Raw genomic sequence first — 19,491 nt, 5'->3', positions numbered from 1 at the left:
CGATAATATCTACACTATATTAGTGTAAAGTGCAAACAGATTCCATAAAATCAAGTCCCGAATATTGTGTATTTATTTTTAATTTCTTGAATAATTAAATCGAGATTGTCTGTACTGTAGGGTTATGCCTGTATGTTTTTATTTTCAGTCTGCATCCCAATCTAAGTGTTAGAATTACAAAAATTATACATAATTATTTTAAATCGACTCTTATCTAGTAATATTATTAGAATTTTGATAGACATTTCGTTATTTAATGTCTGACCTATATAAAAATTCCTAGATCTGTTTTATTTTATTCCTTGAGGTTCAAGCATCTACCAAATCTCATCAAATTCGGATCAGTGTTTTGGTCGTGAAAGCTTAACAGACAGAGTTACTTTCGTATTTATATTTGTATTTATAATATTAATATATATTGTCAGACATAATAAGAATTAGAGCTGCAAACTATAAGATTTTAATAATGATATTTACATGAATAATTAAATAATTAGAGCAAGGCAAGCAAATATTTTTATCCTCAACAAATGTGCGCTCTAAGGGGTTCCGTACTCAAAGACTTATTATTTTATCCATATAACTTTAAAATGAATATGCCAGTAAACAAAGATAATATATTACACGATTGAAATAAAATTAGGAAAGTCAATGACCTCGAACTGTCAATTTGCACTTGAAAAGTACGGTTAGCAAAAAAATGTTTTAAGTACATACATAACGTTTTATATTTACACTATGTAATGATTTGTGTAATTGATTTTTTATGATTATTTTTTTGTCCATTAAAGTTCTAAATTTTTCAAAAACAAGATTAATACGTAATGATTTAACAAGACTTAAAAAAATCCAGTAACAAAAATGTTATATCTACTATTCAAATTGTATTTTTATGCACACTTATATTAAATACTAGCAATGCGCCAAAATGATTAAGGAATTACTAATATTTCTGTTTACCCCTCCTTTTATCACTATCACTTTTGTTAGGAGTGGGGACGAAAATAGCCCAAAATAATCAATCCTGCGACTTTTTACATCGCTAGGCGGCCCGTAAACCATTGCGCTACTGACGCTTAAATGTTTTTTTTTTTTCTAATTTATTCTTACTACAATATATTAATTTACAACTAAGAAATTTAGCCAGCATTTTTTACGCCATTGGCAAAACCTACTAATACGTTAAATTATATTAGTCTTTATTTCTTATGTTCGAAAATAAAGAAATAAATTCCTAGATTTTTTTTCAATTCGATATCAATTTTGATATTAACTTAACGACTTATTGATCGGGAAGTCATTCACTTCTTAGTACCCATCGCTAGCCTCCCCATTCCCAAGAGCCATGGGACCTACATAATTACACAGTCCACTCTACGGAACCATTCTCGATCTATAAACTTATGAGATTTATATTTTAATGCGTTTGTCTTCCTAATACTAAATTAAAAAAAAAATACAATCAACATAACGATCTGCATTTAAAAATAATTCGCACCCTGGCTTTTTAAAACGAATTGTACTTGAAAACACAAATATTTATATACATTTATACGTTTGTTAGGAGGAAATACATTCTGTAGTTTTTTCCCATGGAGAAAGTAAGATAAGATCATTAATTATGAAACGTAAACAACTACAATTCTGAATAATTGTTTGAGTACTAACAAGCTTGTATCGTCCATATTTAAATATTTTTGTCGTAATGAGACACTAACTTTGAAAAAAAGCCGCACTAAGTTATTTTATTAAAATACTTAATAATATTATTATTTTATATTGTCTGTGGAAACTCGTTTTTATCTTGTTTTACATTTCCGCTATAAATAAATTTAAAAAAAAACATTGTGTTACATACAAAGCCCTTATGAAGGGTTTTTTAAGAATATTGAGACATTTAATTAATTTTACGGAATAATTGTATAAATATATTACAACTTTATTTTTATTTAAATGCCAATAAATATTCTTTTGATTGATTTTTGTTACGTACACTTAATGTTGATAAAAATATCTTTGATGTGGAGTATATCAGATAGAACATATGATTTATAGTCCGCACAGATTATAAGCATTTTTAGTTAACGCAATAATTCAAAAGAACACGTCTGTTAATAAAATTCTGTTTTAGGTCTTAATTTATCTGAATAAAATCCAACTATAAATTAAACCACTATCACGGTGACACTATTTACGCGAAAGAATGTATAAAATTATACTATTCATTTATAAATAGAACACTTAAATCATAACAGATAAAATAACACAAATAAATTCAACAGATATTGAATAAAACCAACCAACCTTTTTTTAAAAAATAAAAAAAAAACAAAGAAACAAATAGATATCCAATAACTTTTTAAAACAATTGTAGGAACGCGATATAGTTCAACGCTCTCGTTCAACGTACTGCGATACAGTTACGCGGGAAAATGTTTTTATATAGAGATGGGGGCCTTTGTTACATATTTTAAATCTTAAATCTCGTCCATCCATCTCCTAGCCTTATAGGTAAGTAGTTTTCATGTAAATTGCAAAATTACTTGCAATCATTTTTTTATTATTATTGGTATGATGACACTTTACAGTTGGTCATTGTGTTTTAAATAATATTCAAAATATTACTAATAAAAAAGTTGTATACGCAAAAAAAAACGATTGATGTTGATGAAATAAAATTGATCGACGTTTTGAAATAAATTTAATCTATCAAATATTTTAATGGCCATATAAAAATACAGACAGATACATAAATTTTAAATACAAAAGCTTTAGTAATTGAGTTTTTGTAACTCAATCGTGTTCTAATGGGTACGTCCATTTAAAAAAGTATTATGGTCTATAATCTAATGCCACGTGCAAGTGTCCTCACAATGTTTTCTTTCACCGCGGAGCACGAGATTAATTATAAACACAAATTAAGCACATGGAAATTCATTGGAGCCTATCTAGGTGTGAATCCGAAATCGTCGGTTAAGATGCACGCGTTCTAACTATTATAGGCATATAACTATTATATCATAGGTATAATATATAGGCATAGGTATCTTAAATTATTTAATGTTACTAAAAAAAAAACTTTGCAATATTCAATATCAATGTACTTGAGATAGTACCTTTGAGCTATTTTGAATCCAACATAAAAAAAAATATCAAAATCGGTTCATGAATCCGACATAAAGTTAAACATACATAAACTTAAATTATTTCTTGTTTTTTTAATACTTCCTACTACATATATAAATTCTATTAATAAAATTAATCTGTAAACGAATGTAAAGGATCATTATTTTAGACTTGTTTAAGTTTTTTTTTTTAAATAGATATTGCCCAGAGCTTGGAACTTATTATAAAAAGGTAATGATCTATTATAAATGTCACAGAAGCTGATGTATAAATGTACACAAAAAGTCAATTTGGTTGCTTAAAACCATTAGTAAAAAACTAAACTTCCTATTACCGAACCTTCTTTTCTCTGAAATGAGAGTGTCTGGAATTTAACCATACATCTGTAGGTCGAGTACACATGAGGCAAAATTAAATTAAACACATGTATTTTTTTCTCCACCACCGAACACGAGGGAGAAAATTATAAATTCAAATTGAGTTCATGAAAATTCATTGGTACTGTCTGCAGTCTGAACCTGCGATGAGTAAAATATGTATACATATGTATTTACATTTCTTATTATAAATTCAAATCATTTATAAAAATACCTTGATTAAGAAGGCGCGTTATTCAATACAAGATTAGGTATATTATAGTTGATTAAACAGCATGGAGCTAATACGTGTTGACTTCCAGACAGGACGTATTATATACATATATAATTGTATTTAACTAACACAACTTTGTATTTTTAAATGTTGAAAAAGAGTCACTACTGATTTTCATGCCAGTTTCTCAGAATCTGCATTCCGAACCGGTGGTAGCTTCACTTAATTGTTATATTTACCTACTTGAATAAAGTATATTTTGATTTTTGATTTTAATTTTAGGTCTAATATTACATTTTCTGCCTATCTAATTACCAGCTGATTTGATTCTGCGTAAATTATATTTAAATACAATTTTTTAAGATAATTTACATTGCAATTTATTTTACTATTAATTAGATTGGTTATACACAATCAGATCAGACCAGATCAGTGCACAAGTGTATGTAGAAACACAGATTCACTCTCAACTTTACCTCTCATTATCCGATGGAACGGCAATGCAACATCTAAACTGGAGAAACTCGTGAATGCAACTGGCAAACACTAAGGAAATTCTGGATTACAATCTCAAAATGACGATGCATAACAGAGATGACTAATTCTGGACAAGATAGACAAATACCACCAAGAACGCTGATGAATCCAGAATCCCACTAAAACTAATAAAATACGCTACTCAAAAAAAAACATCGTCACTAGTGAAACATTAAAATTTATCGAGCGAAAAACTCACAGATAAAACCACAGCGTGAAAGCTAGTAAAACAATCCCATATCCCAACATAGGTATCCATAAATTTTATAACAGTCATAATAGCGGGGACTTCAAAGAAATAAGTAATAAAACTCGATAATATCTAACCCAAAGGATGACCTAGGATGTAAATTACGAAAACATCATCCTTATTTTATAAACCAAACACGAACGCCATGTGCACTTTCTCGTGAGAATTTTAACCATAGCGCTATTATGGTGTCTCTATATTACATGATAGATGTCTTAAAATAATTACTCTACGAATTATTGCCGAGTGGAGTGGTGCCACGGATACTTGACGCGGTTCCTCGTTGATTTGCAATGTTCATTATCCGTGCGAAATATGAGCGAGCCCTCTTCTTAAAGGAAGCAACGATACCGTGTATGATTGACGTTTGCATTGCTATATCTATTTCTTCATGATCTTTAGGTTTCTGTACTTCGTAATCCGTCAGTTTGTTTATCAAGATTATTTCATCAAAATCCTATGAAGATATCGAGTTGTTAATATACTCCGTCTGTCTGAACAAACTTCTAAATGAACGAAATCAAGAGATACGGCCATTCATACCCAGTTTATGTCACATATTTTGATTCTCCTCTGAGTAGATTTAAAGTCATGAAATTAGGCGGAAAAATCATCCTCATTATGTAAAACAAGTAAAGAGGACAATCTGTAAACCGTTGAAGTTACATTACAAAAAAATATACAAAAAAGGCAGATGGACAATGGGTCACTAGAGGCGGGACAAGACGAGGGATCGAGAGAAGTTTATTCCCTATTCTTGGTGAGGGAAAGCCCGGATCGGTCGGGATAAAGACCAATCTTGACCCTGATGAGAGATTTACTAATTGAAAAGAAATGATTTAGATTAAATGACGATTTTAATATTATAAAATTATTTTATTCCAGCAATTTAGAATATAATTTTAATTATGGGAAATATATTTTTGAAAAATAAATGTATTTATATTGAACATAATATTTTCAACACTATCTCGACGCTACACATATTTTGAAGGTTAAAATGACGATACACAACTTCGAGTTTAATGACCTTTTTATACTTTTTCTAGTTAAGGTAAAACATACATTTAAAAAAGTAACTAACGTATGGCACATTGGACCAAAACAATATAAAAACGAGAACTCGAGACATAACAATTAAAGAGCGATGTCTTCCAACAGCAGCGTATAATATAAAATAATAATAACGACTGTTATAATTTGTTACATGGTATGTATGTATTTGATAGTATGTAACGCCGTATGTATGTATGCAAACCTTCGTACTAATATCCGGTCATTTCGAACATATTGAGTTTGAAAAGGCAGCTGTAAGTAATGACTAGAAACAAGTTCAACAATAAATATTATAAACTAATATTTTGTGTTGTATTTTTTTTATATCATAGGTTAGCGGACAAGCATATAGGTCACCCGATGGCAAGTGGTTTGAGTGGTTGGTGCCTACCCATACGTGCTTGCACAAAGCCCTACCAATGATAGCTTGGAAAAGTAATACTGAAAGCTAAGGGGTTTTGAAGTGATAACTTCTTATGGGAGGGTGAACCATTTCGTTACGTAACGCGTCACGGGGCCAGTCTGTCTGGCTTCCTTTCGGACAGTTCAAGTTTTCATTTCTGTCGGGCGCCCCGAGACGCAGAAATATTTATTTTTAATGTCATGTGGCCTTGTACAACTAATTTTAATTAAGTCATATAGAAGCCCGGATAGCTCAGTCGGTAGAGCATTGGACTTTTAATCCAAGGGTCCAGGGTTCAAGTCCCTGTCCGGGCGAATATTATTTTATAACTATTATATTAAACAACACTTTGAAACCAATCACATTTTGATGTATTTTGAAAGATTAAACATAAGCATTAATCTTCTACATTTCTTTACTTTATTTCATGAAACGTCAATTCTATTAAGTTAAGATAATTCTCAATATTTAATATATGTTACCAGAATAAAATTATAAAATGTTTGGATTCAAAAGAGATATAAGTAAACGTGTTAAGGACATAAAGCGCTCGGGGCAAGCAGAAATCTCATGACCCACAACTGGTTTAAGGCCTCTTCTGCCTTTGAGAAGGTTTGAAGCTTATTCCCCCACGCTGATCCAATGACGGCTGGTGGGTGTGGCATGTAGCAGAATTGAATTGACACATGTGTAAAATTAAAATTAAATACATTTCATCACGATGTTTTTGTTCATTGCACGAAATTAAACACAAATTAAGCCCATGAAAATTCAGTCGTGCTTGCCTAGGTTTGAAAATGCAATCATTGGTAAAGATGCACGCGTTCTAACCACTAGGCCATCTAGGCCCCAATTATGGTAATGGTCAAATTATAATGTTACAAGACCATCTTCGAGGGTACGCTAAACCGCAACGCTCTAGTTATCGCACACCCTGGAGTAAGACCTGATTAATCACATGTTCGAAGGTCAAAAACACACACAGACTTACGTACAGTTACATGTATTACTATTTATACAAATCCCATAATGAACATGGTAATTTATCTAACGGCCAACCTTGCAACTTTCACCTCGTTATTATCCGTATTATATAGTTTTGTAATTATTACAATACAAACGGGGCGGCCGTGCATAATAACAATGCAAACTTAGATTTTTTGCTATAAAAAGTGAAATAACAGTTTGATAATATCCCGAATACAGGTAAATACAGACTTTTTTATACTTATGTATCTATGTCCGTTAAGATTAACGTGTTCTATCGACTGGACTAAATCGGCTTTTTTGGATTACCGCAACGGAATCTTTACAGTTCGTGATTTTTTAATAATTTTAAGTTTTATTAATTAAACGTCATATTAAGTAATCAGGCAGGATAAATCTCCTGCTGAATAAGAAAATCTCGTAGTCGATAGTCGATACAACATAACAATTAAAGATACAACAATCGATATAACACGTTGCCGCACTAACTAATTTTATCTGTCAAATGTGTGTCAAATGTGAATTACCAAATGCACAGAGTATAAATACAAATATTGTCTCTATAATATAAAAATGAATGACTGAATATGTCGCTAAGTGAAAATGTCGAGAACAGCTGAATCGATATCGATAATTCATTTTTTAGAATATTCTTTGAAGCACGATGGTTTTTACGCAGAGAAAAATTGCCTGAAAAAGTTTAAAAACAACACTTTTCTATATACAAACGATTCGTAATGTAAGGTTTTCTAATAATAATCCTAAATTTAAAGTAGCTTTACCGGGTAAATGATTTTTTTATCAACTGGGCACACTGGTGGACGCTCGGTGGGGCGCGGCATCCAAAAAAAATGGCGGTTTGTTACCAAGCGCGGGAATCGTGCGGATATTTTGAAGTTACCTAATTGTATTTCAAGAAATGCGGTCCTTGTCAGTTTAATATTTGAATTTAATTATAACCTTCGTCGACACGTGCAGTGATATAAAGGGATTTTTTTTTTACAGTAATAATATTTAAAAGTCAATTTGAACTTGAGTGACGTTAGTATCGTATGAATAAATTAAAAGAATATTTTCGAGGATATTACAGATTTAAAACGCAAGGACATAGCGGTTTGTATTGTCCAATGAAAAAAAAGCTGGGAACTTTGTAGGACATTCTGTACTATATTTAGTATCAGCATTGCACCCGTGAGAAGTCGGGACGGGTCGCTAGTTATTAAATAAAAGTGCTTTGTTTATTTTCAACCGTCTGTATAAATATACTCTATGTTCTTAGCGGATAGCAATAAGAATATACATAATTTCTTATGGTAGTGTATTATTATTTTATTAATAGTCGCTTTTTCATGATTTACGTAGGCGGGCGAACAAATGGGCCACCTGATGGTAAGTGGTGACCATCGCCCATAGACAATGGCGCTGCAAGAAATATTAACCATTCCCTAGATCGACTTCACCAAAAAACCAACTTTGAGAACTAAGATGTCATGTGCCTTGTGCCTTTAGTTACACTGCCTCACTCGCCCTTCAAACCGGAACACAACAATACTGAGTACTGTTGTTTGGCGGTAGAATATCTGATGAGTGGTAACCACTAAGCTTGTATGATTTAGTACATCTTCTTTAGAAATCAACGAATGATAGATCCCAGCTTTTGTATCATTATATACAATTAATAATATTAATTGTTATTGTTTTATTTTAACATTAACTGTAATTAATTTTAATATTCAACAAATATTACCGATAGGAATCGTCATTTATAAATATTTATATAATATATTTATATTTTCTTCAAATATACTGACCTACTTTTGTAATCAAATTACACAAGCCCGGATAGCTCAGTCGGTAGAGCATTGGACTTTTAATCCAAGGGTCCAGGGTTCAAGTCCCTGTTCGGGCGGCCAATTTTTTATATTTATAACAAACTTTCCGTGTTATAATTAGTTTGATAATAATGGTATTTGAAATATAAATCATTAATACGTTTTTGTTGAACTCAAATTTCAATAAAAAAAATAATATGACATTAAACTATCAACGTACAATAGGTGGCGCGCGAGTCGTATCGTATAAATGTTTACAGAACAGCGTCTTAAAATATTTTGACTCGATCCATAAATTACGAAATTCTTAAACGAAAATACTCTTTAACTTGACTACTTACAATTAAATAGTATGTAGATTATTTTCAAATGTATTCTCTTATTGACTGTAATTAAAAAATAGATCATTTAAAACGTGTACCTTTTTTTCGAAAGAATGCAGAAAGCCAATACATCATTTTACTAGGGTTGTCATCTGTAAATTCTGTATCAAAGCGCAGCGTACGTATTGATCATTCGATTTGTGTTCCATGTTTAAAAAAATATCTTTTCTATACTTTATAGCTATTTTTTTAATTCGTTTAAAAACAACTAATGAGAGTCCAAAGTCTATCTGAATAAAAAATATATATTTTTTATTTTATTATTTATTTTCGAATAAAAAAAATATTTGGTTTTTTTTATATAATACAGGTAGACGTATGGGCCAACCGGTCATCTGATGGTAAGTGGTCAGTGGTAAAAAATATTAAACAGTCCTTAGATAGCCAATGCGCCATCAACCTTAATAAAGCCTACCTTTTGTGTAATAAGCATATTGCATGGTGAGACTACCTGTATGTAGTAGAACTTTTGCCTAGATAATTTTGAAATGTAATTTATTTTTCATTTTGGATGTGATATTGTATCTACTGTTGGTTGCCCTAATAAAAATAAAACCTTGGGAGCTAAGATATTATGTCTCTTGTTGAATTACACTGGCTCACTCATCCTTCAAACTGTTACACAACAATAATAAGTATTGCTAATTGGCGGTAGAATATCTGATGATCTGATGAGTGGGTGGTATCTACATTATATCTATGTATCAATATAGAATATATTATAAATAAAACATAATAATAGAATAAAGATTTTTTTTTTTAAGTCCTCTACCTTCAAAGATCGAAGACTTAACAGCCCTACGAAAGAATATAATAAGTCGAAATTCGTTAATCTTCGTGAAGGTCGTAACAACCACGACCAATATTGTATTGTAAGTTATCATTAAAACCTTATTAAAATCGATAAATTATAAAAATAATCTACGTAGTCTATATTAGAGTTTATTATTAAGTCACGTTTAATAATATGACCTTTTCTTATTGAGTCAGAGGAGAACTGTGTGTCATACTGTACTATATACTTAATATAATCCTCCCATTAACATTTCATAATAACGGTTGACTGTATATGACTTTATTATTTAGACAGAGTCGGATTTCAGTAAGGACTTTCTTTGACTTTAAGGATATGATATTACATACGTTATACACAAAGTAAATAAATAAATAAAATGTTCGAAACTTTGCTATCAAAGGAATAGATATGGAATCAGAAACTCCTTATCATATATAAAAGTTTTCTAGATTATTCGGTCGAATTAAATACCATTTAATATTGATTACATAATAACATAGTAATTAAAGGATTGTTTCAATAACGTCCATCAGATAAAAATCAAAAATATACTGTTTTCAAGTAGGTTTTATAAGCAATTTTGAATCATCATTTAACAAACCATATTAAATAAAGCTACCATTGGTTCGGAATGTAGATTCTACCGAGAATAACCGGTAAGAAACTTAGTAGATACTCTTTTTCAACATTATTAAAATACAAAGTTATGTTAGTTAAATACAATTATATACTAAGATTTCATTATATATATTACAATCTCATGAGTATACCTTAAAAACAAATAAAGCAAAATAAAAGGTTAATTATTCTCTCTATCTTTACAATTATGAGTTGAAAACAATTGTTCAAAAACATTTGGAATATAATCATGGACATCCTGACTTCTAAATACGTCTCCGTATGAAGATTAACTAGCTACAAGTCCCGGCATCGCACGGATAAAATAAGGTTGTACATAAAAAGTTTTTATCATAATACAGACAACAATATTAGTTTTATAAAAGCCACCTCTTCAAAAAATCTCATGAATCAATCCGTCCATTGTTGAAAATCGTATTGAAGTACGTCTAGTAGTTTTTGATGTTATAGTATTAATACAGACAGACAGACCGGCCGGAAGACATTATTTTATAATAAGTAGTGATATAAGATGGCATTCTCCTGCCCGAGTATAAAATATATAATTTAATATACAATATAATTATAAAGATACTATACTAAATAGATAGGCAGTTATAGTATATTATGTTTGAGTATGACTCATCGGTCTTTTAATATAATAGAGAATATAGATCCAAGGATGTTGGGTTTTAATCCTATCAACTTAGGAAGAAGATAAAGAAGGAAGGAGAATGAATCCATGTCTCGAAAGCACCAGCCGTTAAAGCCTGCTGGGCCTGATAATCGTATAAATCCATGAATATATATCTGCGTGTTCGCACACACTTGAGTGTATATTCGATATTAAAAAAAATACTACCATAAATAAGTAATTGTTTTTTTTTGTTCAAAATTGTACGGTCCATCAGCAAGACCATCATTGGACCATATAAAGTATTACCCTGATGCTACCACAGATAATTACCGAAAACAGAATAGTTACAACAGATTGCAAATAAAGCAACTGGAGCACAGATAAAATATCGCATACTTAGGCCGTTTGAGAGATAATTTCGTAATTCCTTTTACATAATTATGCAAGGAAAAGTCGGATTGCATTCTATTTCAAAAGAAACAAAATCAACTAAATTACACACAATGGAATAAAAATTAGATTCCTGTTAAATACTTAAATCTTATGATCTTATAGATTACCAATATTATAATATCGATGGGTAGAAATGCTCATTTAATTAGTAAAACGTCTACTTTTTCTATATTTAACTTCTACTTGAATGAAAATTTAATAAAACGCCCCAATTTTTAATACCTTTTTATAAGGGGATTTTAAAATCGTAAAAGTATATTTCTTAACGATATTTATCTCTAAGCACATAAAGGATTTTTTTAAATCCTTGATTTTATTATAAGCAATGTTATTATTTAATTAATTAGTGCCTCATATTATACGGATTCGAAAAATAAATGTCATTTTATCCTAGGTCAAAGGTTAAAAATATTTCTGATTATTTAATTCAAAATTTGATGAAAATCTCAAATAAAAATATATGACACATAAATTTAGACCTCTAAAACCTTCACAAGATCTCTCGATACATTAAAGAAAACACATTATCTTTAATTAGTACCGAACAATGAATCGGAAATGTCAACGACCTTTTATGTTTTTCTTTTCATTGTTTTTTTTAATCAAAACCATACACAATTTCCAGCTATTGTATTAAAATTTTTAATCCTAGTCAAGATCAATATTATACGACCTTGCTTTCACTTAGTAAAAGAAATCGTCAAATATGGATTAAAACAATAAACAAAACATTTATAATACAGTATGGTACAAGGTATCAACTTTGCCTCGAAAAGTTCTAAGGTAAAGGTAATGATGAACCAGATTATTCGAATAATTCGAGTGGAATTTATTCGACCATGACGAATAAATTATGATTTATGTGGTTTTTTTTTATTTACTTATTTTAAATACTAAGGTTTATTTTTATTGAGCCTAAAATTATTAAAACACACCAATTAAAAAAATATTGATTTCAATATAATAAAATATAAATTTTATCAAACATATTACATATTAATGTACAAAATTGACAAAATATAAAAAGAGTGTGTTTATGTACGCAAATTATATAATCTCGATTTTTGTTTTCCCGCCATATCCTATGAATCGTAGCAAACACAAAGATGGCCGGACACAATACACATATAATGACGACCTTGCTCTACATTCGACGCCAATACCATAGCCACGCCATGAGATTGATATTCAGACTGTCAAAACATTATTGAAGAACAAGAAAAATAAACTTTACGAAATATAAGTACACTAACTACGTACCGCGGTTTCACCGGTGTTAAATTTGACTTGGATTTCATTCTTGTTTATTTGTCTTATAGTTCCTTTAAAAGATATAATATTTATGGTTTCTTTTTTTTTACTTCTGAGCCGAGATAGCCCAGTGGATAGAACACGTGAGTCATAACTGATGATTGCAGGTTGAACCCAGATGCTGACTGAATTTTCATCTACTTAATTTATGTTTATTCATCATTATATAATTCATCTCTTGCTTGGGGGAGAAGGGAAACATCGGCTATAGACACTTTTGTTCTTAAATAGGTGGCACCTGGGTTGTGAAACCAGCTGGAGGCTCACCTGATTGAATGTGAGTACCACCGCCCATGGAAATCTGCAATTGGGGGATTGCTGGTGCGTTGCCAGCAGAAATTCAGCAGCCAGGATTAATCCAAACAATTCATCGTGAAAAGTGCAATAGAAGATGCAAAGTGATTCAATTTCTCTACGCAAATCCATAGTTACAAACATGTCAGAAAGGGCTTAATAGTTTCTAATTCAAAAATCCATTCCTAGTGGTCCTGTAGCGCTCAAGGAGTGGAGGCCACTAATTATTCTCAAAATAAATTAAAAAATATTTTCAGACTAATGTATAATCAAATTATTTTAACAATTTATAGGTCATAAATTATTATGAAAAATTCAAGTATTATATTTTCCTAGTATTGGTATATGGATGATTTAGTGAAAAAAAAAAACTTTATTATCTTAGAGGCTTATGGCCCGGATGACCCCTTAATCCAGTTCTGCGTAATATTTACTTAAACTTTAAAGTAATCAGTCACAATCAACAATAATCATAAATTCGATAATGCATCCAGCCTAGATGTGTTAATAGTCAGTAATCACAATCACATTAAAATGAAGCCATTATTACCTAATTTGAAAGGCACCGCATTAAAACTGACTAATCTTCACAAATAAATCAGTCTGATTGCCATCTGTGTGTGAACCGAGTTTTAGATGTAATGCGTAATCCGAATAATGTCTTCCGTAAAACATTTTACGTGTGAAAGATTTACACTGAATGTAATTATTGAATTTTAATTGTTAAACAAAGGTAGGTTAAAAAGGTATTGGACCTAAATTGTAGATCCTAAATGAGGCAACAAAAAATTCCTCACCATAAGATAAAATTGCGTAAAAAAACGAAATTCAATCCTTTTTTCAAGATGGCGGCGAACGCACATAGAAAATCGAGGTTGACAATTTCAAGTTAAGCTTTTCTGACGTCTCCCTACAAGATATCCAATAATCAGCCTTATCCGTTCATTTGCATTGCTCGGCATGTTTTGTTTTGTTTTCTGTATATAATGACTGAATTATTATTAAATACGGAATTCCAATAGGCGTATACATATAAAGTATATATTTTTTTTATTTATAAGGATTTATTACACTAAGGCGTTAATTGTATACAAATAAGAATTAAAAAAATTGACCGCGTGGAATTGTGGCAAGAACACAAGCAGCGTTTCCCCGTCGAATAGCAATTCCAATTCTCTAGGTAACAAATGAACCAGCCTTCCTGTCATCAGTGGAGGCAATACGACGAGAACTGTTTTAGAATACTTTTAGAATGCACTTTTTTTTTTAAATACAACTAGAGCCGTCTCAAACTATACTGGGGCTCTTGGACACCAATGAATTTGGGGCCATTTTGCTAGATATTTTTTGGCTTAATTTGGTAAATTGTTGGTTCTTCGGGGCCCTCTCAGGATGGGAGCCCTGCGCACGTGCCCCATGTGCCCTATGGTAAAGACGGTAATGAAAACAACAAACTAGCTTAAAAACGATCAATATGAACGTATTATATTTTTGGGAGTAGTACCTATATTGAATTATCATTGTTAGCAAAATTTCACCACAAATGGTATAGTAATTTTTTTACATTTCTCTACAAGTAAAAAGGAAAGCTTGATAAAAACGACAAGAATAACAGAGACAACAAGATTTTTTAATTGCGTGTGAATGTAAACAAATATTATTCGGGCCACCAATCGCCGCACGTTGCCATCATAGACTAACAAATTCATTATTCAGAAGGTACAATAGGTAGAAGATACTTTACTAGAACATCATTGATACTATGTATGACAATACCAACTTGCTAATTTACATTCGTCGTAACTTCCCAAATGCTGCCTAGCTGAATTCTTCTATTCAACTCGTCATCAAAGTTGTTTCTACCTAATCGCAATGTCTGCCCGTATACATATTTTTGAACAACTTCGAATTACAATTTACATTACAGTGATTTAAGGGGATGGCCCTGGTCGCATACCACACATGTTTCTAGATACAGATATAATTAACCAGGAACTAGGAAAATTATGTTACTTTATTTGTTACCCGCCTACACAGGGTTAACAATTCTCTAACAAGACAAAATGTGCAGTTACAACAAGATCATAGATAACGTATTAAATTAATTATAAATAAAAATATATATTTTAGTCTTTGGTATACGAAGCGCAAATCATAAAAATGTTATGGTTCTATAATAATATGCATAGCAAAGTAATTTGTATGTTCAGGCTTTGAAATTTATTTATTACTTTTATTGGACAATTTAATTTTAAATCTATAATTTGCGCCCTCTTTTGATAATTAAAATAAAACAGAAATAATAATTGTTATCCACTACGATAGCTGGCGGGACAGTCGTTACACGAAAAATTGTGAAATGATTTAAATTATTTATTATATAATTATAAAAATTGTTAGATGCATTATCTATCAAGTACATCCTAAAATCTAAGCAACTAGTATCTAAACAATTATTATAAAAATCCGAGACAACAATGGCAATTAATGCCATCTTGTGTCGAATAGCAACATAAGAGCGCACGTGCCGGCGGCTAAAGGTAAACAAATAGCGGCTTTCCTTTGTGATGAGTAGCTTCATTATAGCAAAAAAAAAAAATATTACAGCACTTACAGTTGTAATGCAGATTATTTGTTAAAAAATATAGTTACTGCTAGTCTCTTTATATAGTTATTTGATTTTCAGGCAAATTATGAAAAATTTAATTGGCTACGAAAATTAATAAAATATATTCTTTTAGTCTTTACTAGTAATAAACTAATGAATATATTCAATATTAAAATGTATTAATTTAATTTCAAATGACTGTATTTCCGTACTATGAATTGTAAGGAAAAAATTGGAGCAAAATCGAACCTACCACCAACGATACCATTGATCAGTGGGCTTAATATGTGTGTCGGCTTCTTTGATCTCGCCGAAAGTTCGAAAATCGCAAGACAAAAATATTCATTCGAGAAAAGGCAATCAAAGGACGAATAACGAAACTCTACAAAAGGGAAATCTCAATGTAAGTGTATTATTATTACTTTAAAACGATTAAATTTTCTTTCTACCCTGAGTAAAAAATAAAATACGATAAAAGATTAAGAAACCCACGTTTTGTTTTTTAAATAAATTATTATTATTATTAGGTAGGTATATGTATCTTCTTTTACTTATATATAAATATTTCATAAAATCTCAATATAATACTTATATTATGCTTGAAATCTATTGATAATACGGAATAGATATTTTTATATTTTACTTTCAATTATCAATACAGCGACCTTGATATTCTTAGCGACGCACAAAGCATTTTCAAAGTGTTCGCTATTTTTAATAATCATATTGTTTAAAGTTTTCACGTATAGATTAAGAGAAATATATTTTAAAAAAGGTACCTAAAAGCACACATTTCCATAAAACATTGTTCATTCATTATTTATATTATTCTTAGTATTTTGAGACTAGAAAAAAATCGTCTCTGTATCTTAATCGCTTGTAATTAGTTTTAATATACAGAAAACATGTAAAAAATATCCAAATATTTATTCTAAATTTAAAATATATTATTGATTATTGTATATAATAATTTAAATTGAAATAAGAATGATAACTGATTAATTTGGTTTCCTGAGACTGAAAGTTAGATAGGTTTGCGTAAACATGGCGTACTATAATACTAAAAACATGTAAATATAAATAATTATTTTATTGCAATAATGTTATTGGTTTAACATTACAGATTACGATGTTTCCTTCAAAAAACATGGATTACGTGGAAGATATACAAAACTTATTGCTCAAACCAAGAATGATGGGTAAGTGTTTTAATTTTAGGACGAAACTATAAAAAAAATGGGTCATCATGCTACATTACCGAAAGTATTTATTAATGAATTAGTTGATATCAACAAAGAAATACGTTATCTTTTTTAATTGTCTCGGTTTTATATACCTAATATAGATTTTTCTCAGTTATGTACAAAATAATTCTGATAACTAGAGGCCTTAAGAATATTTAAAAAAAAATTAAGTAACCTACAGGTATTTCGATAAATTCCGCGTGTTTCAATTGTTTTTTTTTTTTAGGAATTATTGTTTGAATTGAATTTTATGTTTGTTTTGTTTGAAATGCTGAAATTCTACTCCCTAATTTTTTACTTAGGATCTAAAATCAGTTTTTCGGCGATTTGATTCAATGAGATACAACATTAAACTTTAATGGTACAAATATCTTTGCATTTCTTAAAATTTTATGTATATATTGCTATTATTTTCAGATGGTGACTCTATCTTTAACTATGGCCAATCTCCTTTTCAATCAGGGATGGTCAACAGGTCATCCAGCTCAGCTGACTCTACTTCTCCTGAGACCTATTTTGAAAATGCATTAAATATTCGTCAAACCGCAGACCATTTCCATTGCATGAGAACCAGATCGAATACACCGAAGCATGTTTACGAAACACCAAAACTTAGTTACGAATCGCCAACCCCTATCAATTGTCGATATGGATCATTTACGAATATTTTTGATCCAACGTTTGACACCAGCACCCAAAATTTGGACAGTCCTGCATCAATATATGAACCATTTATATCAACATATGAGTCCCCTACTAACTCAAGACAGATATTTGATACGCCACTACAAATGAGACGTCAACATCCGATTGTTGGTAGGAAGATCTTGGGAAGAAATTCACAGCCCAAACTTGAGTGCAAAGCTGAACAAGAAATGGATATATGGCAAACAGACACTTTAGGCCAAACTCCACCGGACGCACAGAAAAGCTATGAGCTCTTTCCTTCTGATAAAGGTTTTCAATTCAGTTCTTCAAGTAAACCAACCAATCTATCACCTGGCTATAACAGAAGCATCAAAAACATGTCACCAATAACCAATAGCTCCCCAACATATACTCCAAGAATGCCTATTTCACCTAGGTCACCAACAGCACAGTCCAACTTCACAACTCCATTTAACCCATCAAACGTAGCATGTTCATTGAGTAATGAAGGCCAGAAAATGTGCACATTCTGCCGAAAAAATGGTGAAACGCCCATAGTTTATATGACACATTGTGTTAAAGAGAAACTTGGAAATATATATGTCGTAACATGTCCCATTCTAAGATCTCATGTTTGTTCCATCTGCGGTTCTTCGGGGGATAATGCACACACAATGTAAGTTTCATGTTTCAATTTTATGTTGTTCCCCTATAAGTTGCCAAGTACAATTGTTGCAGTGTTTTTCTTCACTGCTTAGCCAATACTTGAATTGAAAGCTACATATGTTAAGATCCATGTTTTATCCACTGAATCTTCATTTTGAAATACAATCATATTACTATTATTAAAGCAATCTTAGTTAAAGTTTTGTTAATAGTTTGGTTTTGCTTTTTTTCTGATACTTACTCATGCCAGAATACACGGACAAAGCCGCACATGAAAACTACTATTTAAAGTTCATTCTATTTATTGATTTAGGTTATGACCATGACCAAATCTACATTTTATGTTATAATAATCTATGCAATTATGTCTTCAGACTGTAAACAACTTAAAGAGCAGTAACTAATTAAAACAACTCATTTATTTTTTTGAAATCTTTAATCATATATTTTCAAATTCCAGAACCTACTGCCCAGTCTTGAGAAGAACTAACGATGGCAAACCTCTTAAGTCGACAACAATTACTCTAAAAAATACCCGCATCAAAAGCAACGGTAGGAGACGTTATTAACTTCAAAACTTTTAACCATTTATATTGAATGTTCAATTAGGATAAAAATATTTATAGGAATCTTTATGCATAGAAAAGCTACCATGGATTGGAAATCTACAGTTGTTCTGATGTTAACATCAATGATCTAAACCAGAATTGTATGTAGGGACTGTTATTACACATACTTAACTATGTTAGCAGTACATATTCTCATTTGTAGTATATTGTAGGCCATTCTCCTTTAAGATGTGATGCAATGACTAAAATTTGTCAGATATACATATAAAAAAAACTATGCATGCACTCTTATGAATTCAGTGGATCTCATTCTTGTGTTTCAAAAGCTTTGATACATATTATTTCAATTGAGTGAGTGAGATAAAAGTAAATCACAGTTAGTGGTAATACTTAAAAACAAACATACCATTGGGCGCTACAAAAAGTTTATAAGATAGAATATTATTTTTTTAAATATTTTTGTGACCAATGAACAAATACAT

The 19,491-nt window shown here is 30.7% G+C and overlaps 1 protein-coding gene and 2 non-coding genes across 3 annotated transcripts; all 3 read left to right on the top strand.

Annotated features, from left to right (window-relative positions):
- Nucleotides 1-6,204: 6,204 nt before the first annotated feature.
- On the top strand, nucleotides 6,205-6,277 carry Trnak-uuu. The gene has a single exon. It is a non-coding gene; the product is annotated as a tRNA-Lys (tRNA).
- Nucleotides 6,278-8,786: 2,509 nt separating this feature from the next.
- Nucleotides 8,787-8,859, top strand: Trnak-uuu. Its single transcript has one exon. It is a non-coding gene; the product is annotated as a tRNA-Lys (tRNA).
- Nucleotides 8,860-17,011: 8,152 nt separating this feature from the next.
- Nucleotides 17,012-19,009, top strand: LOC125073891. The gene is made up of 3 exons (XM_047684974.1): nucleotides 17,012-17,081; nucleotides 17,544-18,450; nucleotides 18,901-19,009. The coding sequence occupies exons 1-3, from the start codon at nucleotides 17,012-17,014 to the stop codon at nucleotides 19,007-19,009; spliced, it is 1,086 nt and encodes a 361-aa protein (XP_047540930.1).
- The last annotated feature ends 482 nt before the right edge of the window (nucleotides 19,010-19,491 follow it).

The sequence above is a fragment of the Vanessa atalanta genome, chromosome 26, assembly GCF_905147765.1.
Source record: "Vanessa atalanta chromosome 26, ilVanAtal1.2, whole genome shotgun sequence".
NCBI lineage: Eukaryota > Metazoa > Arthropoda > Insecta > Lepidoptera > Nymphalidae > Vanessa > Vanessa atalanta.
Note: the sequence above shows the minus strand (reverse complement) of the source record. Positions and strands in the feature narration are given on the sequence as shown.

Coding starts and splice junctions, on each gene's coding strand:
- LOC125073891 (XM_047684974.1), top strand. CDS start 17,012: ATGTTTCCTTCAAAAAACATGGATTACGTGGAAGATATACAAAACTTA. Junction 17,082..17,543: donor GCTCAAACCAAGAATGATGG/GTAAGTGTTTTA, acceptor TATTATTTTCAG/ATGGTGACTCTATCTTTAAC. Junction 18,451..18,900: donor GGGGATAATGCACACACAAT/GTAAGTTTCATG, acceptor TTCAAATTCCAG/AACCTACTGCCCAGTCTTGA.